This window comes from Heterocephalus glaber, unplaced genomic scaffold (assembly GCF_053883595.1).
Source record: "Heterocephalus glaber isolate CG9 unplaced genomic scaffold, H.glaber_assembly_v1.0 deba00001733, whole genome shotgun sequence".
NCBI lineage: Eukaryota > Metazoa > Chordata > Mammalia > Rodentia > Bathyergidae > Heterocephalus > Heterocephalus glaber.
In genome coordinates this window covers 12,555,922-12,578,439 of record NW_028258444.1, presented here as the reverse complement: position 1 = coordinate 12,578,439, position 22,518 = coordinate 12,555,922, and the positions used below count along the sequence as shown (strand labels likewise).

Sequence of the window (22,518 nt, the reverse complement as noted above, 5' to 3'; positions counted from 1 at the left end):
CCAGTCTGCACTGTCACCAACAGTGTATGAAAGGTTCAGGTGCTCCACCTTATATCAGCACAACTATTTTTGTCAATCTTTTTTTCATTTTAGCAATTGTGGAAGGTATAAAATCATGTATCTTTTTTTTTCTTTTTTTAGTACCAGTGATCGAACTTGGGACCTTCCTCTTGCAAGGCAGGCACCAGAACCACTGAGCTAAATCCCCAGCCCTGTTTCATTGTTTTTCACTTGTATTGCCCTCATTACCAAAAGTTTTAGAGCACCTTTTTATATACTTGCTACCTTTGGAGTTTTGTGTTTGTGCAATAAGGAGAGTCCTTGTTTGTTGTGTCTTTTGCAAAAGAAACTTTTGAGTGGCATAGTTCCAGTTGTCTGTTTTTGCTCCTACTCTTTTTTTGCCTTCTCTTTTGGTATCATACCCAGGAATTCATTGCCAAATCTACATGAAGCTTTTCCCTATGTTTTTTTCTAGGAATTTTATAGCTTGGGTCTTACTTTTAAGTCTTTAATCCATTTTGAGTAATTTATTATGTTAGGTGGTATTGGAAACCTTGTTGCATATCATTTGATCATATACATGAGGGTTTATTTCTGGGCTCCTTATTCTATTCCTCTGGTCTGTGCATCTGCTATGAATATTTTTACTTGAATGTTTGTATGGACATATGTTTTCCTTCTGTTAGATACATATGTAGGTGTGGAATTGCAGTGTCTCAGAGTAGATGCAAATCTAACTTAGAAACTGCCAGAAAGCTTTTCAAGGAGATTATATCAATACTTGATTTTATCAGTTTTTAAAATTGTAGCCTTCCTAATAGACAGAACCAATGTTTTGTCTCCTGGTTGAATTATTGAGACACTTAAAGTAACTGAAATTCTATCATCAGATATGTGTTCATATTTTTTGTCTCTTTCCACTAAAGTGTAAGCTTTATGAGGTGTCATTTGCTTCTTACTTTGTAAATGTTTACTGACATATGGTGAACCTTTTAGAACTTTCAATGATAATAAACAGCCAGCTGCAGCACACGTGCCATAGGTTCACCATTACTGGATTAGGTACTCAATAAATGTTTGTTTTGAATAAATGAAATGGATGAGAAAATAAATCAAACTGAATATTTTCCTTTTTCCTGATAACTCAGAAATCTTTCTTAGAAGCAAAGGATTACATTTATATTTAAAACAAAATAGATTATTTTAATAATAAAATATACAGTTATATATTTAGGTCTGATAAATTTTGTTGTTTGTTTTTATAAAAATTATTTTGTTTATAAACTACCCAGGGCCTTTTATTTCATGTGACCCCTTTGATCTATTTTTAATTGAAAATACTACCACCAAAAAGTTGGTAGAAAAATGAGCAGAAAAAGAAGAAGGCAGAGAAGAGAGAAAGAAAGTGAAGGAAAAGGAACTAGGAAGGCACCCAAGCTGCCTGATTATTAGTCAATTATTAGTCAATAATTTAAATGCATACATTTCTGTGCATAGTACTTAAAGGTAGTTACTGTAATAATGTACAATATTCAGTAATTTTGTATATAAAATAATCAGGTGCTTTTTATTATCAAGTATTATAAAATGTACATCAGCATTTGAATTTCTGGTTTTAATTTACCATCTATTGTGACATCACTTAATTTTTGTTACTCTTGGGACTTTTCACACATTGCATAACAAAAGTACATTTTGTTCTATGTTTAATGAAGTTTCAGTCTACAAAATGTGATTGCTCTGCAGTGAGACTAAATATCATTGGTGATTTAAGAACCCAGTTTACCTACTGAGAAAAATAGTAGAAATTTATTGATTACCAACTGGTTATTTTTTTTTAATAGTCAGACTCTTTAAAGTAGGATTTAGATGCAGTCTTTTTTAGTGTGGTCTATGAAAATGTAAACATTTTGCAAACTATTCATTACTATGAATTTTAGTACTCATGATAATGTGGCACAATATTATTTTAAATAATAATTTCTGTTTGCCCTTTTATTGTTTTATATCGGAAGCAGATGTGTAAATATTAAATGTTTCAGTTACTGTGTTTTGTGCAATATTTTTAGTCACATTCAACTTAATGACTTTCCATTGTACTCTTTTTTCCTCTCAGAAAATCAAATAAAGAAAACTACTTTACACTTGCACAACTACAGCAACACAAATGAAGATCTTAACATAAAGAAGGAAATGGTTTTGGGGTACTCTTCAAAAAATAGGTCTTTGGAAGATGAAAGAAGTCAATTACATTCCAGGAATAAACGTTTCTTATCATACCCAAGATATGTGGAAGTCATGGTGACTGCTGATGCTAAAATGGTTCATCATCATGGACAGAATTTGCAGCACTATGTCCTGACCCTAATGTCAATCGTAAGTAAACTTAACCTGACTTGTGTATGTCCTAACATGTTTGCACATATAAATGGACAGTTTTCACATATAAATGGACAAATATCAAGAATTCTCTTTTGTTTCTTGGGCAGCTTTCTAAAACACTTGAAAATCTGCAAAACCACTAGTAGAAAATGCTTGAGTTATTCTTTATTTCATCACACGCTTGGCTTCTGCCCTCTAGTGACAGGGAATGTCCTTTGTCACATTATCTTTGAACCTTAACTTTGAAACCTCATCCCATTTCTGCACCGAGAGGAAGGCGGTACTGTTTTGCTACTGCTACATCCAGTAGCAAAATCAGAAATTTGGATGCATTATATTTTAAGTTACAAATACATTTGTGGGATGGGCTACTACTAGTAGAGCCATCTTAGCAAATTTGGGATATAAGATAGCAGTAGCTGTCTTTGGTCTGATGTTAATATCTCTGTCAAACATTGGTGGCACCAGAATAGTTTTAGTGCAGGTGAAGAGCACCAGTTCTATGTTTTGACAGCACCTTATAGCATATATGTGCACATGCATTTATACAGATAAACACATACTTTATCATACCATCAGGGATATTCCTGAGTTTACTTAGGCCTGTTGTTTTGGAGTACTTAAAAAGCACCTCCTTTTATGCTCACAGTTCTCTTGGATTAGTTGACAAATTATATGGTTACCTCTATATGCAGATTCAGAGTATTTGGAACATACAGTATGTCCTGGAAGTACCTTACATAGAGGGAATTCAGGCCCACTTGGTTGTAAATATTTGGCCATGACACATCTGTAGGACATTGTCAGTTTCCCTGAGCTAGAAATTTCCAGTTAAGTTCATTGTGACTTGAAGATCCTAAGTCAGTCCTGTCATTTTCCTTACTTTTGGCATTTTGTCTTAAATTTTTATGTTTATACTATGTTTTATGTTGCCTAAATGCAGTATCTGGTACAAACTGGGCATTCGATAAACAGTTACTGAAAGAAAGAATAAGTAGTTAAAATAAAAATGATATACTTTTTCTAACCATAGCACATTGCAATAAACAAAAATCAAAGCTAATCCAAAATGATTTTCTGAAATTGTATAATACAGACACTTATTTTATCTATTTGAATTGAATTTTTAAAGTGACACAGAAATATGGATAGAAATTTATCCTGATGAGGGATAAACTTTCAGTTGAAAATGGTTAATTTTAATTTTTAATTGCAATTTTAATTGCAAAATTTTTCCTAGTATTCCATATAATTGATGCAATTTCCTACATTTGAGCCAGGTGTGGCAGTGCATGCCTGTAATCTGAGAACTCAGGAAGCCTGATGCAGGAGGGTCGCAAGTTCAAGCCTAACATCGACAACTTAGCAAGTTAGTGAGACTGTGTCAAAAAAAAAAAAACAACATTTTTGAAGAGCTGGGGATTAAGTTCAGTGTGAAGGCTCTGGGTTTATTCCCCAGTACTGCAGGAAAAATAAGAGAGAAAAGAGGAGAGTGAGGAGAGGGAGGGAGGGAGAGAGAGAGAAAGAGAGAAGGAGAGAGAAGAATTGATTTATTACAAATATTGGATGGAGAGAACACTCAAGGAAAATATTAGATTTTATAAATGCAAAGGATTTTGAATCATGGTGAATGAGAGGTAACTGATGCTGTACTTCGGAAATACTAACTAGAAGAGGTAATGTAATATAAGAATAATTTAAGAATAGCTACATAGAATTTTGAAATAGATATTTCAATATCTATGTATATTTGTGGTGATATCACTACCCTCAGAGAAGTTTTATCTCTATTTTGCATAAAAACTGTTAGAAGATATTGTTCCACAGCTTGAGAGAACTGAAGTTGGCTATGGGAGTTTTAAAGCCGTGTCCATCAAAGGCAAAGCAAACTTTTTGATTTCAGGGAAAGATGACTGTGTCTGATTTTGCTTGAAACAACAAACCAATGCTTATCTATGTCATTTCCTAGATTTTTAGTTCCACTGAAAGGAGAGCAGGTTTCAATTGAAGAGGATAAGTTTGTGGCTGCAGTCTGCTGGTTTGGATTAAGCTTTGATTCATGAGGAGAGAGATGCAGCAGGGTTGAGGAAGAGGGGAGAATTCCAAATATAGATGGAGTAAGAAGAAAAATTTAGAAGTGTGAATCTTTTTAGAGGTACTTTGGGCTTTTTTGTGTGCTGTCTGTTCTCCTCAGAGGCCAAATTCCAGATGATTTCTGAATACCTGACATTGGTGCTTTTTGTTCATTCTTTTTCTCCTTTAAATGAGAAAGTATTCAAAGAGGATACAGGGAAGTCAACAGATTGTAAAGCTCTGTGTACATACTGTTGTTTTATTGGTAAAAACAGTGATATTAATGTGGAAGGAAACTTAGAAAAAGTGACAAGCACTTTCTGTTTTGCATGGGACTTTCTTAGTTTTAGTATTAAAAGTCTCACATTTTTGAAAAACTCTTGATCCTGAGCAAATTGGGACAGTTATATTTCAATTTCCAAAATTGCTCCAAAGAGGTAAAAGAAATGCTGTCCCCACATAAGTGTCCACAGATGTTTTCACTTGAAGAAGGAACCATTTAGATTTTGCGTATTTTCTTCTTAACCTTTTAGACGCCACCAATTACATCATTGAAACACACACACTTGGACTTTTGGTAATATTCTGATCATAATAATTAGGGAAAGTGACAAAATTTGATTTAGACTTGGAATATGATAGTAAGTTATTTAAAATTCAAACTGATGAGAAAGTTTGTGTGCATTGAACTCTACATGTAATGGGGAAAATAACGGAATTGAGCAAATAGATGTTTGTCTAACATTATCTGTTCTGCAGAAAATAAACAAGTATGTTATCTTCTTAAACTGTTTGCTTTTAAGAATTTAACAAACTGAGTGGAAAGGTACAGAAATGAGTATAATTTAATTAACTTTTTAGGCTTCTGTATTATGTTGCAGATACAGCTTAGTGATATCTATTATTCAGTAGGTCTCTGAAATTAACATTAATGAGCAAGAACACAATTGTGATGTGGCATAAAATGAAATAAGTTTGCTAAATGAGCAGAGATACTCCATCATCTGCTGTTATAAAGCTTTTATCCTTAAGAGAATTTTGGCACCAGCATTAGGTTAAAATAGCATTTGTATATGCATTGTTAAATGACATAAATATATATAAACTAGAGTAATTATTTTCTTCAGCATGTTATATTTGATATTTGATGACATACTATTTATTTAACCTTAATTATGATATCGTTGGAGAACACTCTCCATTCTGTTTACAAAGGTTTATTTTGTAATATTCCACCTGTCACAGACTTAATAATGTAAATTTTTTTTCCAGTACCTGGGAACAAACTTAGGACCTTGTGCTTGCAAGGCAGGTGCGGTGCCACTGAGCTAAATCCCCGGCCCTTTAATAATGTAAATTTAAGGAGTATAATTTGATCCTCAAGAAGTAGTGCCATTTATTAAAGCATAATTACCATTATTAGAGGGATTCTTTAAGTACAAACCTTCATTGTATTGCATTGGCTTTATACCATTGCTTTCAATTCCTTGGGCTGCTTTTACTAATATTATTTAGGATGAGGAAAATTTCAAACACATTAAGATAAAGACTCACATTATACTTTCATACATATAGATATAACTATTTATGGTACTTTTTCCTTGCTTCCACTTGATACCCTGCTTATTCTTTTATATATTATATATATATATATATATATGCCCTGCTATATCCTTTGCACATATTTTATACATATGCAGAATGTCATTGTTTTCAATTTAAAAGGAAAAAGAGCTTTATGAACAAGTAAAGAGTAGTGCTCTTTGTAAACAAAATTTCTTTATTTTGTTAGAGTCAGTTTTTTAGAGATGACTTTTCACCTCTTAATGAAGGTCATCTATACCTGTGCCAGATGTGATCATTTGGTTTAACTCTATATAGAAGTTATTTTCAAATGATTGGAAAGTCAGTGGTGATGGTAATTTGTTTCATGTTTTGCATGAAATATATTTAACCTGGAACTTTGCCTAAAGATTTAAAAAATATTAGTCATACCACTTCTTCTTTACCTTTTACTAATTATTCATGAAGTAGCATTGACTGTTTTTTGAAACTTGTAAAGAAGTAAGAACTATTTATGCTAGGGAAATAAAAATTTAAGGAATAAAAAATTAAATACATTTAATTAGTTTAATGAAAAATTCAAATGCGTAATGCTCTAAAATGTAGTGATTATAATAATATATAATATATGGCTTGTAGAACAAAATAATACATTAGAATCGTCTCACATTTAGTATAGTATTTCTTAACGTATAGTCTACAGGTGGAATATTGGCCCTACGACCTGCTTTATGGAGGGGTAGTACAGATGATTGTGACCAAATAGTTGCATGAAATGCTACAAATAATACCTGTTTCATAAATCCTTCACATCTCTTTCCCAACATCATCTGCTTAGTATCAATCCCATGCACAAGGGCACTGTGAGCAGGGAAATCAGTGTCTCAGTGTGTCTGCAGATATTAAGACAGAAGAAGCAAATCCATTCCCCAGGTTGAGCAACTGGTGCATAACCAACAATGGATCTAGGACTCAAATCCAAGTCTCTTGACTGCATAGAACTTCTCTGAGGCTGTGGTCGAGTCACCACCTGCAGGACAACATCAGAGAAGGGAATGAGTTGCAGACGGTTTTGAAATAGTTTTTGTAGCAAGTGATAATGGGGAAGGACTTGAAGCAAAATGCTGAAATTTTGTTAGATAGCATAACGTAGTCAGAGCTCTAAAACCAGACTGCTAGGATGGGAATTGGGTTCTGTTACTTACTAACTGCCTCACCTTCAGTGTATTAACTTCTCTGTAACTTAGTTTTCTTATCTATAAAATAGACACAATAATAGTTCAAATCTCATATGACTTGTAAGAATTAAGTGAATTAATACATTTAAACTTACAATACATTTGGCACATAGTTATAATTTAATAAATATTTTATCCATTTGCTATTTATTACTTATTATTTATCTATTATCAATAACAAACTAAGACATTCCATCTAGACATTCTAATATGGGATGTTGGTTTTAGGTATGAAAGAAATGTATATGATGATTCTAAAATCCTCTGAGAACCAGATGGGTCTTGAACACAATTCAGTGTTACAGAGTTATTGAGCACTTATTCACAGCAACTTTAAACATCTAAATGTAGAAAAGGGTTAAACCCATTATATATAAGCACAGAGAGTACAAAGATCAATAATTAAATCAACAGACAGTGCATACAGTTAAAGTGAGCATGATGACTTTTTTTTTTACCATGCTGGAGATCGAACATAGGGCTTTGCCTGTGGTAGGCAAGTGCTGAGCTACATCTCTAGCCTCTGACATTCTCAATTCCATAATGAAACGTATCATTTTAGTAGAAAAAAATATCAGTGTGAGGGACTTTGGAGGAGGTAGTGAAGTTATTTAAATCAAATCCACTGTTTTCATGTTTTACTCTAGGAGATTGTAAGTTAAGGAAAAAGATCATGCTTTACTCATCTCTGTATCTAGTAAGCAACATAGTATTTGATAGGCAGTAGTCAACAAATACTAAAATAAATAATGAAACAGCAACTCTTTTGGGAGCTTTGCTTTCAATTTGGGTATGCTGTCATAACTAATTTAAGATATGTGCACTAGAACTAGAATGTCATGGATTGCATAACAGTGGGAGTTCATTCTGAGAAATATGTCATTGTGGAATTTTGTCCTATGCATACATCAAAATGTGTCCTTACACAAAGCTAGATGATATAGGCTCTATGGTATATAGGTACCTATTGCTCCTAAGATCACGATGAACAAAACAGCGTAAGATTAAACCATATGCTGTTTACACCAGCATCAGCACAAATATGTAAGCATGTGTTGTGCTACATTATGATGGCTGAGTGTCAATAGGTAATAGAAATTGTTCAGCTCCACCTAATCTATAGGACCACTTTGTGTATATATGAAATCTAGCATTGACTGAAAAGTCATTGTGTGGTGCATGACTTTATATAACATATGCCTTTTCTTCTGAAAAAGTTTTTAAGTAGTGGTAGTAATAATAATAGCTATCCTGATTGATTCCTCTAACCCACGCTCTGATGTAAATGCTCTTTGTATACCATCTTATGTAATCCATATAGTAGCCTACTAAGTAGAATCATTATCAACAAGCAGCTATTAGAATTTGAACCCGATTAACTTAGACTATTTTATAACCACTACCCATTATGTATAGCATTTTTTACATTATCTTTCCCTTAGTATTGCATTTCAATGACATTTTGTTGTAACAATATATTTTGAATCATACTGTTAGAACATTGGGATGTTTCAAAATTCTAGCTGGTAGGTTGGTCACTTTTTGATAAAGGTATAGCATCTATTTCCTTCAGAAACTGAAAATATTTTTGTAGTTATATATTTTATAGCTGATATAATAACATCTGGATAGCCATTTGTAGTCAGTATATTTGCAGCAATGAGTATAGTACTTAGCCGTTTGGACCCCTTATCATATTGAAGCTCTTTTCTCTGTGGACAAGTGGGAATGCATGTTCTCCTTTGACACAGAAGTCTTTGTTTCGTTTTATCATTTTCAGAGGGAAAAGAGCCTTATTAATACCTTTGAGTTGTGTTGTTTATCTTGTAATTTGACTTAGAAAGGTACCTACTTTTATACTCACAGAATCCAAGGGTAACCCTGATGTCACAAATATGAGTATACTGTATTCTGTAGTAGATATATATTTTAAAATGAATATTTATAAATTCATCTGTAAATTTGCACAGCTCCCATTTTTAAAGTGAGCAATACTGCAGTGCTAACAGATCTGCTTGAACTCGCCAATCATCTGCCTGTCCCTGTCTTAACTTACTGTCAACCCCACTGGGGCTAGCACCACTCTTGCCAAAATATGCTACCACCAGAGCCAAAGGCATCACTGCAGGTAAAGACAGCAAACCTGTAAGTATTTGTGCCCGCAGAGCTCAGGCAACAGTAAAGGTGCTGGAATGTGTTTTTATGCCTATGGTGGGCTGATCCTGTAGTGTCAGCAGCTCCAGAGATGCTTTTGGCACTGGTTGTGATAGTAATCCCCTTGGTACAAGAGGCACCATCAGCAGTAGTGTTATATACATTGTGTTGTAGCAGGTTTGGCTGATGGAGTGAGGTTAATGGTTCAGATACTTCTAGCAAACTGTAAGCTCTCCAAAGCCAGGGACTGTGTCCTTTTCCTTATCTCTGCATCTCTAACCAGCGAAGCCAGGAGTAGAGGCTGAGAATTTATTAAACAAACGAGAGAAGTAGCACTCCTTGAAGCAGTAAACTGCCTTGGCTTGGGATGTAGCCCAAGAGAAGATGATCTAAATGTAGAAAAGTTTTCATTGCATAGCTGACCCAGGTCCAGAGAGACATGCATCTGTGAAGTAGTGCATTCTTCCTGCAGTGATAGCCTTTGTGAGAGCTACGGGAAAAGGGTATGGAGTAGGGAATGGGAAAGCAACTTAACCATAAATTGTATACTGAGCCCAATGCAGAGCTCATTCACAGGGCTGCATGGACTTGTATGTTCTAATCTTGGATTATTGAGAATCAGGTTGCGATCATGACCTCTTCTATGATTACTTACATAATTCTAGATGAATCTACCTCCATGGACTCTAGTAGTGCTAAATGTCAAAAATAATGACCATATTTAGGATTAGAAATATGCAACTATGGCAAAAATATTAATGCTAAAGAATGGATCAAATTGGATATACTTTTCTAGAATATTGTGGTCGTGTAAATTGCAAATTACAACCCAGAATAAAATGAGTTTCTTGCTAATCTCTTCTACTAGTAGTTTCTAAACTGTAATATGTATTTAAATCACTTGGGGATTTTGTTAAAATCCAGATTCTGAGTTTGTATTTCTTACCAGCTCTAGATTACAAAGTTTGATTCTCAAAATTTGCTTCACGTTAGAATCATAAAAATACTGAGGAATTTTAAGAGATACTGATGGCTGTGTCACAATCCTAGAGATTCTGATTTAATTGACTGCGGATGTGACCTGAGCATGAGAATTTGTAAAAATTCTCTAAGAGATTATGCAGTGTGCAACTAAATTGGAGAATTGATGTTCTAGGACTGGTTTCAATTTGCTACTTGAGAAAAACTAATCATTTTAGGCTTCTAATCTTACTTTCTTTTTATTTACAGGTTGCAGCAATCTACAAAGATTCAAGTATTGGAAATCTTATAAACATAGTAATTGTAAAATTAGTTGTAATTCACAATGAGCAGGTAAGAGGCAGGCTAAAATTAGTAGTTTTATTTTGGTAGATTTTTAGTGAGATTGTAATTAGACCACAAAACTCATACTAGAAATTAAGATATTTTAGAAATTTACTTTAAAAAACTTAATTTGAAAAGGAATGATATTATGCTATTTTGTTGTGATGGAAGTAAAATGAAATGACATTAGTGTTTCATTGACCCAAGAAGATAACAAAAATGAATAAACAATTTAAAAATCTAAGTTTACAAACATCCAATTATTCACTTTACAATCCTAATGTTGAAGGATATAAATATGTAAATTTTTAAAAGTTAGTTTTTTGAGCCTAAATAATTGATGGTTACAGTGAGATCTAATTAGATTCAGTTTTGATCACAATGTTTAGATATTGCAAAAATACTTTAAAGTAAATCTGTGAAGGAGAGGCGATGCCCTTCTTTCACTTGCCTGTGAAAATGCTGTTTGATAAATTGTATGGGTTCTGACTGGCTTGGGAGGAAAAGAGGACTTAAATGCTTTGACATTACATGGAATTTCTTATTATTTTTCATAGGAAGGACCAGTCATCAGTTTTAATGCAGCTACCACACTACGCAACTTTTGTTTATGGCAACAAACTCAGAATGTTCTTGATGATTCTCACCCTTCCCACCATGATACTGCTGTTCTTATCACTAGGTACAGTTTTAGAAATAACCTTTCCAACTATAACTCCTTACTCTTTCTCTCTGTGTCCTGTACGATGACTGATACTTATTGTTACCTTAATTCTCTATCAGTAATACATGGAAGTGTTAAATGCAAACATTTACTGAATGAAAGGATTTATCTGTTTCTTCAGACTATAACATGAGGTAGATCCTTTGGAAATTAGCAATGTCAGATTTCTGAGTAATGGTTTGAGCTAAACAAAATAATTTTCTTATTATATTAGTGACAAAATGAGAGATTTAGGAGTAATTCCTAGAACCTGACATAGAACTGAGAGTAGAGTTTGTTCATTCCCTTCTTGGTGTTTCAGTTGTCTGAAAAATAAAAAAAGAGCATCTGAATTCATTTGATTGCCCACTTTTTGGACTCCATGTACTTTTTAAATATGTCTGTCATCTGTCTAACAATCTGTCTATCCATCCATCCATCATCTATGTATTATCTATTTATCTATCTATCTATCTATCTATCTCTATCTATCTATTCCTTTTTTGATGCTCAATGCATGTCATAATTACCTGGCTGCCTTTTCTAGGGTTGTTCACAATTCTGTTTATTTATGTGAAAATAACTGTTACTATAAAATTATTTCCATTTTATAAGGACTGCTATACAGTGCTAATTTACAATTTGTTTTGCAACACTGATACTATGAGGATATGTAGATCCTAGGTTTGTTATTGGATTGATTGGTTGGTTTAGCAAATAATCATTAGTTGGGAGTAAACCTCAAGGAAATATCAGCTTTATAGAACCTTGAAATAAAAAAAATTTTAGCTCTTGTAAAATAGCTGACATGTTGCCTATGTACTTTATCTGTTTTTAAGTCTAAAACAGAATTGCCTTAATGTATACACATTACTCTATCATAGCCCATGGTTTTGTCCTGAATTATAGTTAGAGATCAAGTACCAAAGATTGGGGTTAACTGATTTACGAAGGAGGGGAAAAGCCATGAGAAAAGAACATAGAAAATAGACAAGAGAACTGTGAAATTGATTGGACAGGGACTAAATACAGTGTAATGCAGAAGCGAACAACTGAAGCAACTTGCTAACATCTGAGAGGATCGTTGTTTAACATAGTAACTGAAGCTCATGACAGCATTGAATTACTCAAAAGAAGATGAGCAGTGTTATATATTCTGTGTAAAGGCAGAGAGGGAAAACATACACTTAGAAAAGTTGTCTTTGAACTTGGATAAAATTTCAACTATTTTCCAGTCTTACTGCTATAGAGCACCTTTTGCTTATGCACAAAGGGTGCATTACTCTAGGTTTTTGAAGTTAGTTGTGATAGTATTCATGTTTTAGTTAATCCTTCTTTATTATCGTTTTGGGTTGTTGCAAAAATACTTCTGAAGACATTTCAAAGTAAATCTTTTATTTTAAGGGAAGACATTTGTGGAGCTAGAGAGAAATGTGACACATTAGGTAAGTTATTTTATGTCAATTAAATTTAGCTCTTAATTGTTTATTGAATTCTTTAAAATGATATGTTGTTTTTCTTCTGACACTAATCATTTTAATTGATTATCTTGGTAAATTACTACACAGTACACATCAGTGTTATTTGATTCTGTCTCTGTAGACTTTATAGAATACAAGAACTAATATTTATTTGTCCGTTACTAAATATCAAATGTTATGCAATATGACATTTAATTTAAAGTGTTTGATTAGGTAATGTTTGATTGATGAGAAATAATATATAACCTTTATTAAAGCAAAATAATAAAATGAATCCTATGAATCTACATCCAGAATCCAGATTTAAGAGTTAGAACTCGTTGCTGCTATTGTGCTCCATCCTTATTCTATTTCTCTGCTTTTTCTGAAGAGCCAATACTGTGAATTTTATTCTTGTCAATTCTTTTCATCTTTTAAAAAGTAATATTTTTATATATTATATGCATGTGTTTATAAACAGGAAATTATTTATTTTTGTTTCTTTTTGAATTTTATAATTGAAACTTTTGAGTGCTTACATGACATTTAAAAAGTTTCAGATTTTAGCCAGGTGTGTTAGCACACACTATAACCCCAGCACTCCGGAGGCTGAGGCGGGAGATGGGCATGGTTTGAGGCCAGCCTGAACTACATAGCGAGATCTTGTGTCAAAAGCGAAACAAAACAAAACACAAAATCCTTCAGAGTTTAAAGCAGTTTTAGAGTTTGGATTTTCAGATTAGGGATGCTGAACTGGTAAGTTCTATATAAATATGCCAAAATTCAAAAATTGCTGAAATCTGAAACACTGTGGTTCCAGGCATTTTAGATAAAGGATACTGATCCTGTATTCAATCGTACACAATATACCAAATTATTTTGTATAGTGGATGTACCAATGTACATCTTTCTTAATAAAGTCTAAGAGTGCATTTATTGTATCTGTGTCCTGTCCATATAGAGGACCTTCATATTTCTCATTTTGGCAGTCTAAAAACAATATATTTCATGAGAGTCCTAATTTTCGTTTTTCTGATTGACAATGAGTTTGAACATCTTTTCATATATTTTCTGTAAGGAAGGAAGTAAATAAAAGAAATATTCTACATTTTTATGTTGTGATGCTTGTTGTTTTCTTATTGCTTTTCAGATATTCTTTATCACTTCTTGATACCAAACCCTTTGTGGTTTATATGTATTAAAATATCTATTAAAAATTTGTTGCTTAGTTTTTATTCAATTGTGTATAAAAATATAATGTAGCAAAATTTATAAACCTCTTTTAGCCTCTTTGCATCTTTAAGGAACTCTTCTGTAACTCAAAGTTTAAACATCCTGTTAAATATTTTAAAATTTATCCTTTATGTTTAAATATCCAATCAAAGGAACCAACCAACTAGGGATCTAATTTTGTTAGTTCTTCTTCTATTTGGATAGGTTTTTCTCTTTCTATTTGGGCTTTCCTGAAACACACATTGAGTAATTCCTTTCCTCTTAGAAATTACAGTGTGACAGAATAAAATTTCTATGTGCATTTGAGTCTTTACATTACCCCTTCATTTCATGAGTGCATAATTTTTACTTAATTCATCCACCAATTCCGCCATTTCATTTCTATCATTAAATAATAAACCTTAGCAATTGGTCAGGATGTGCCTCCATCTTATATTCTTAAAGACTATTTTGGCTATTCTTGGACTTTTGCTCATCCATAAATATTTTTTTTTCTCAAATTCTTTTATTGGTACTTTTTAGGTATACAATACATTTACATGTATCTTTGGGTGCTTGTACCTGTACATGGTGTATCTTGGTTCTTATTTTTTCCCCATTACCTGTGCGCCCTTCACCCCTAAACCCTTCCCTATTTACATACTTCGTTTCCATTTTTTTTCTTTTCTCATAATTTTTCCTTTCCATTCTTTCCTTTCCCCTTCCCATCCCACCACCCCTACCCCTTTGGACCTTTTCCAATTTCAAAGTATCATTTAATAGTTATTAATCCTTTTAGTTCTTATTTACACTCTCAGTTTCTCACACTAGAGAAACTATTTGATATTTACACATGTGTGTCCTATTTATTTCACTTAAGAGTATGGCCTCAATATGCATCCATTTAGCTATAAATGACTCTAGTTTCTCATTCTTTATGGCTGAGTAGTACTCCATTTTATTAAAAAAAACTACATCTTACTTATCCAGTTTCCAGTTGATGGGCACTTGGGCTGTTTCCAAGCTTTAGCTATTACAAACTGTGCCGCAATAAACATGGGTGCACATATATCACTGTGGTATGATTCTTTTAATTCTTTTGGGAAAATACCCAGCAGGGAAATAGCTGGGTCAAATGGGACCTACAGCCCTAGTTCTTTGAGGTATCTCCACACTGATTTCCATAGTGGTTGCACCAGTCTGCACTCCCACCAACAATGGACAAGAGTTCCTTTCTATCCACACCCCCGCCAGCATTTGTTATTGGTTGCTTTCTTGATAGCAGCCACTCTTTCTGGGGTGAGGTGGAATCTCAGTGTTGTTTTCGTCTGCATCTCTCAAATGACCAGTGATGTTGAACATTTTTTCCTATGTTTATTTGCTGCTTTTACTTCTTTGTCTGAGAAATGTCTGTTCATTTCAGATGCCCATTTTTGAATTGGGTCTTTGAATTTAGGGGGTCTGATTTTTTTCAGTTCTTTATATATGCTAGATAGTAGCCCTTTGTCTGAGTTACAGCTGCTAAAAATTTTTTCTCACATTGTGAGTTGTCTGTTAGCTCTGTTGATGGTTTCTCTTGCAGTGCAGAATCTTTTCAATAAGATGAAATCCCAGTTGTTGATTCTTCCTGTTAGTTCCCGTGCTACTGAAATTTTGTTCATAAAGTCTTTTCCTACACCAATGTCTTCAAGAGTTCTACCTAACTTATCTTCCAGCAAGTTTAGTGTTTCTATCTTAATATTTAGATCTTTAATCCACTTAGATCTCAGTTTAGTACATGGTGATAGATATGGGTCTAGTTTTAACCTCTTGACAGGTTGAAATCCAGTTTTTCCAACACCATTTATTAAATAGGCTATATTTCCTCCAATGAGGGCAGTTGGCTCCTTTGTCAAAGATGAGGTGGCTGAGTATGTCTGAAGTTGTTTTTGCATCTTCTAATCTATTCCACTGATCCTCGGGTCTGTTTCTTTGCCAGTACCATGCTGTTTTTTTGTTGTTGTTGTTGTTTTTATCACAGTAGCTTTGTAGTATAGCTTCAAGTTGGGTATTGTGATACCCCCAGTCATGGCTCTGTTACCCAGAATTGCTTTTGCTATTCTAGGTCTCTTCTGGTTCCAAATGAATTTTTGTATTATTTTCTCTGGTTCTGTGAAGTATATTGTTAGAATTTCAATCAGAATTGCATTAAATCTATATAGCAGTTTTGGAAGTATGGCCATTTTCACTATTCTTCCTACCCAGGAACAAGGGATGTCTTTCCATTTTCTTATATCCTCCTTGATCTCCTTTTTCAGGGTGCTGTAGTTTGCAACATAGAGGTCTTTTGCTTCCTTTGTTAGATAGATTCATAGATATTTCATTTTTTTGGATGCTATTTTAAAAGGAATTGTTTCCCTAATTTCTCTCTCAATGAGTCTGCTATTTGTGTACAAGAGGCTATTGTTTTTTGAGTGTTGACCTTATATCCAGCTACTCTACTGAATCTGTCAATTAAGTCCAGAAGTCTTTTGGTAGAGGTTTTTGGGTCTTCTATGTAAAGTATCATATCATCAGCAAATAATGACAGTTTCACTTCTTCCTTTCCTATCTTTATTCCTTTTATCCCTTTCTCTTTTCTAATTGGTGTGGCTAATGTATCCAGAACTATATTGAACAGGAGTGGTGATAATGGGCATCCTTGTCTTGTTCCTGTTTTTAGCGTGAAAGTTTTCAGTTTTTGACCACTTAGTATGATGTTGGCTGTTGGTTTTTCATAGATAGCCTTAATCAGGTTGAGATAAAGACCTTCTATTCCAATTTTCTGTAGGGTTTTTATCATGAATGGGTGCTGGATTTTGTTGAATGCCTTTTCTGCATCTATTGAGATGATCATATGGTTTTTGTCCTTGACTCTGTTAATATAGTGTATTACATTTATTGATTTATGGATGTTGAACCATCCTTGCATCCCTGGGATAAATCCAACTTAGTCAGGGTGTATGATCTTCTTGATGACCCTCTGTATTCTATTTGCCAGTATCTTGTTGAGGATTTTTGCATCTATGTTCATTAGGGAGATTGGCCTGTAGTTCTCTTTTTGGGTTAGGTCTTTCCCTGGTGTTGAAATCAAAGTCACACTTGCTTCCAGGAATGAATTCGGAAGCCTTGTTTCCCTTTCAATTTCCTTGATGAGTTTAAAGAGTAATGGCACTAGTTCTTCTTTAAATATCTTGTAGAATTCAGCAGTGAAGCCATGAGGACCTGGACTTTTCTTTGTTAGTAAATGTTTTATTAAATTTTCAATTTCACTCATTGTAATTGGGGTGTTTAGAATTTCTATATCTTCTTCATTTAACTTTGGCAATTCATATGTATCTAGGAATCTGTCCATTTCTTCTGTGCTTTCCATTTTATTAGAGTACAGGTTCTCGAAGTAGGTATTGATGATCCTCTGAATTTCTGCTGGTTCCATTGTGACTTCCTCTTTTTCGTTCTTAATTGCATGCATTTGAGTCTTTTCTTTCCTTTTTTTGATAAGTTGGCTAAAGGTTTATCGATTTATTTTATTCTTTGAAAAAACCAACTCTTTGATTCATTAATTTTTTGTATCATTCTCTTAATCTCCATTGCATTGATTTCTGCTCTGATCTTTATAATTTCCTCTCTTGTGCAGGCTTTGGTTTTGTTATTCTCCTTTTTCTAGGAGTTTGAGGTTCTGCATTAGATTATTTATCTGAGTTATCTCTGTTTTCCTAATATAGGCATTCACTGCATAGAACTGCTTTCATTGAGTCCCATAGATTCCTAAATGTTGTACTGGCATCATCATTTACTTGTAGAAACTGTCTAATTTCTTCTTTAATTTCCTCTGTGACCCATTGGTTGTTCAGGAGGGGTGTTATTCATTTTCCAGGTGTTTGTGGGATTTTTGCAGTTTCTCATGTTATTGGTCTCCAATTTTATTGCACTGTGGTCTGATAATATACAGGGAGTAATTTCATTTCTTTTACATTGACTTAGACATGTCCTGTGAGCTAGCATGTGGTCCATTTTGGAGAATGACCCGTGTGCAGTTGAAAAGAATGTGTATTCTGATTTTGTGGGGTGGAACACTCTGTAAACATCTATTAAGTCCATTTGTTCAACAGCTTGCTTCAGTTCTAGAATTTCATTGTTAAATTTTTGTCTAGATGATCTGTCTATTTGTGATAGTAGGGGAGGTCCCCTACAACTGTATTAGTGCTTATTTGGTTTTTCATGTCCATTAATATTTGTTTTGTATAGTTGGGGGCATTTGTATTTGGTGCATATATATTTAGGATTGTCATCTCTTCCTCTTGGATTGTTCCCTTCACAAGGATGTAATTCGTTTAATTAATCTCTCTTAATTAGCTTTGGTTTGAAATCTACTTTGTCTGCAAATAAGATTGCTACCCCTGCTTTTTTCTGGGTTCCTGTCTTGTGGAGAGTTGTTTTCAATACTTTCAATACTTCACTCCAGGCTCTCCTTGATTTGAGGGTTTGTGTTGAGAAGTCTGTCGTGATTCTGATGGGCTTTCCTTTGTAGGTGATTTGTTTCTTTTCTCTAACTGCCTGTAGGATTTTGTTCTTGTGTTGGGTTTCTGGAATGTTGACTATTTTATGTCTAGGTGTAGATTTTTTTGATCATGGCTGTGTGGAGTTCTATATGCCTCGCTTATCTGTATGTCCAATTCCCCTCCTCTGTCTGGATAGTTTTCTACTATTACTTCTTTGAACAGGTTTTTTTATGTCAATTGTACTTTCTCCTGTTTTTTCATGGACTCCTATCAGTCTTATGTTATTCTTCTTTGCATCACCTAGCAGCTATTGAATTGATTTCTCATGGTCCCTTACTATTTTTAATAAATCTCTGTATTCATGGTCCTTTACTGTAATCCTGTCTTCTATATCTGATAGTCTATCTTCAGATTCTCTTAATCTGCTCTGCATGCTTTCAATGGAGTTTTTAATCTCCTGAGTATCTGTTTGAATCTGTTTCATGGATTCCATTTCTTTCTTATGTTGGGCAATAATGGTTTCCATTTCTTTCTTATGCTGGGCATTCCTGGCTTCCAGCATGTTTCTGAGCTCATCTATTTCTTTTTACCCCATTCTGTTCTAGAGCCTCTAATCATGTCTTTCACTCTGCTCACCATCTCTGTAGTTATCTGGGAGATTATTTCTGCTCTGAATTTTTCTAGAGCCTCATTCATCTGTTTTGTTACTCCCTGTGCTATCAGTTCAGGGTGTCCAGGTGGTTGATTATCAGACTTTTTCACCTCATTTCCCCCAAAATTGCCTTTTGTGGGGTGGAAGTCTGGGTTTATGACTTGCTTAAATGCCTTCTCATTTTTGTTTTGGGTACGTCCCTGGTTTAGTTCCTGGGTTGATATTATGAAGTTGTTTATTGTATGTATCTTTGTTGATCTATTTAAAACCCTTATGGAATGAGCTGGTGTTTAGGTTTTGAGTCTCTAATGGCTCTGAGGCTATCTCATTTTCATTATACTAGGAAGGAAAACTGGATCAATCACGACACCTTAGCCCAAGTCATACAATCAGCAACACCATAGCATCAAATGCCTCTTAAAAAATGACAATTTGTGGTAGTTATTAATCTATCACCTTTAAAAAATAAAGGGCCTCCTTCAAGGTATGTCTCTGCTGTCACAGTAGACAACGTGGGCAGCCGTGTGCAGTTATAAGTCAATGAGTCTCAGTAAGCTAGTCCTAGACCCATAAGATTCAGGCAGATTTCTGGTTGCACGTCCCAAGTTGAGCTCCCTGTCCTCCTGCAGGGTTGCACTCTGCAGGTTTCTACTGCAGGTTTCACTGCTTTTCCCCTGAAGAAAGTCCAGTTTCCGATGGGAGCTGATAATCCGTCCAACTTACCAGTCACGGTGGTCTGGTGTGCCTTTATTGCAGAGATTCCCTTCACTTTTCCAGTGGGCTTGTTTTCATCAGGGAGCCTGAGACAGGCACTCTCTCTGTTGTTCACTTCTGGAGCTCAGGACAATGGCTTTTGTCCCCCTGTGCCTCTGCAGTGTGTAACCAAGTAGCTACACAGCCAAAAGGCCAGAGGCCGGGGTCGGGGGTGGGGTGTATTGTTGGAGGTGCCAGCGCGCCCCAGCCATCAGCTGGTGGGCCTGCTGGGGGGTGGGGGGGTGCCCTCCTCACCCTGTCGTGGTGGCTGGTGGAAAGCCTGTCCTCGCTAAATACTGAACCAGCATTTTAAGTCCTCATAAAACATTTATAGGTTATTTAGTTCCTTTTAAAAATTATATATTCATTTCCAAATAATGTGTATTATTTTTTCATAAATTATGTATTTAAAGTATATTGTGTTGATTATATAAAAAATACCTTAACTTTCTCTTGTTGGATATTTGCTAGCTATATCTTTCCCTCTAATTTTCCAACATGCTTATGTACTAGAATTTTTTTCTTGGAAACAACATAAATTTGTATTTTTAAATTATCAAATACAATGGCCTTTAACAAAGTCTTTGTAAATAGGGAAGGGTGGAGGGGATGAAGGAAGCACAGGTAATGGGGAAAAAGTAAGAACCAAGATACATCATGTACAGGTGTAAGCACCCAATGGTAAATGTAAACATATTGTATACCTAAAATATACCAATAAAAGAATTTAAACAAAAATAATGGAAACATTAGTTTATTTACATTTACATTGTAATTACTGTTATAAAATTACACACATATATATATAATCTGTTTTGTATGTCACATTCTGTTCTGTGCCTCCTCAACTTTTCTTTGACCTTTCTCTATTCTCCTACTTTCCTTTCCATCTTAAAAATTATATATACTATTTTAATATTTTTTAGGGTACTCTGGGTTTTTAGTAGGAATATTTAAGTTAACTGTCTAAAGCTCTTTCTTAAACAAATAATATTTAAATTGCTTTAACTTTGTTCAACTTCCCTTTAACTTACAAAGTATTCCTGTTCACTATTTTATTTATGCCATTTTGTAAGCCTTGGATGTTAGACAACATTGTTTCAAATTAAATATTTATTTAAATTTGTGTCCATGTATGTAAATCTTTCATAAATGTTTTTCATCTTAAATTCTACTTCTGAAGTCATTTTCCTTTTTCCCCCTCTGAATATCTTTTAAATTTTTGTTTAGTGAAGAGGGAGTAAATTATGTATTTTATTGTTTTGGGAATATGTTAGATACATTCTGATTTTCAAAATATAGCTTTCTAGGAACCAATTCCAGTTACTTTCTAAGTATTTTTAACATACTCTTGCTTTGCCTTCTGACTTTTTGCTATTGTGAATTATGGTCTGCTCAGTTGTAGATTATTTGATGATCTTTTTTGATTTTTTTTTTTTTTATGAGGTTGGGAATGATGAAGGGTGTGCCCAAACAAATCCTTTTGTCAATATAATATACCTAATATACTTTGACTTTTTCTCAGCCTTTTTAGATTCCTTAATTTAACTTTCATTTCTTGTAATCCAAACAAAACATTCTAATTGCTAGGAAATCTATCTTAAATGCTAGGAAGATGTTCATGTTTTTAACTGTTATGAATAAAAGAATACCTAGGGGAAATCTTAATTAACATAGTCACTAGAATAAGTCTATTCTGTATTAAGAAGTTTCTAAATGCAAAAACTTTACAATAAGAAACAAATTTCTTATATATTTTATATGTGAAATGCATTCTCCTTTGTGAAGGAAACCCTGACAGGAGGACAGATAAGTATACAACTGAATATTGAAGGATGCATTAGCAAAAACCGCAGTATTATATTAAATTAAAATATAATTTAGAGGTTAACTTGATGGATGATGGAATATACTTTGTTGTAATGAATATTTATTTTGATTTTCTTATTTTGTATTATTTTTAGATGACCCTATAGACTAAGTATTGCTCTTTGGTGTACAGCCAGTTCATACTACCCTCATCTTTCAATGGCATATTTGAGCTGCATATTATTTTTTATGTAGGAGTGAAAAGATCTTGATATATTATAACAAAACTGTTGCCTAAATAGTTATAAAATTACTGCGGTCTTGCAGTAATTATATCACAATCATGTTTTATTTAGCGTCTACCAAATGGCAGGCACCATTTTAAGCACTTAACATTGTATTCTTTAATTATTATGTGATAATTGAATATTTCCATAGTGTTTCAAACTTCAGTAATTAAAGGAACCTCCTAAATTTATAGCATTCAGTGCTATCTTCTTCTCTTATTAGTTTTTCTACTACTAATTTATAATTCATTACCTTTCCTACTAAATCAACAATCCTTTTACTTTTCTTGTATTTTTAATAATTGTTTACTCACCCTGCATTGTTGCATTATTTTTCTGAGAAAAAGAGTCCAAAGATTTACTAAAAGGATTTTACCTGAAGAATAGTCAATCTATTCTTTTTTCTT

The 22,518-nt window shown here is 33.8% G+C and overlaps 1 protein-coding gene across 6 annotated transcripts in view; it reads left to right on the top strand.

The window, feature by feature from the left end:
* Adamts20 (ADAM metallopeptidase with thrombospondin type 1 motif 20) overlaps positions 1-22,518 on the top strand; it is a 205,625-nt gene that overhangs the window by 39,107 nt on the left and 144,000 nt on the right. For all 6 annotated transcript variants that reach the window (XR_002388903.2, XM_021243106.2, XM_021243105.2 and 3 more), the window contains 4 exons: positions 2,117-2,376; positions 10,641-10,724; positions 11,273-11,397; positions 12,823-12,863. Coding sequence is in view for 5 of the 6 variants with exons in the window: in XM_021243106.2 (XP_021098765.1) it covers positions 2,117-2,376; positions 10,641-10,724; positions 11,273-11,397; positions 12,823-12,863 (510 nt within the window). In the remaining variant the exon portion in view is untranslated. The remainder of the gene's footprint in view (positions 1-2,116; positions 2,377-10,640; positions 10,725-11,272; positions 11,398-12,822; positions 12,864-22,518) is intronic.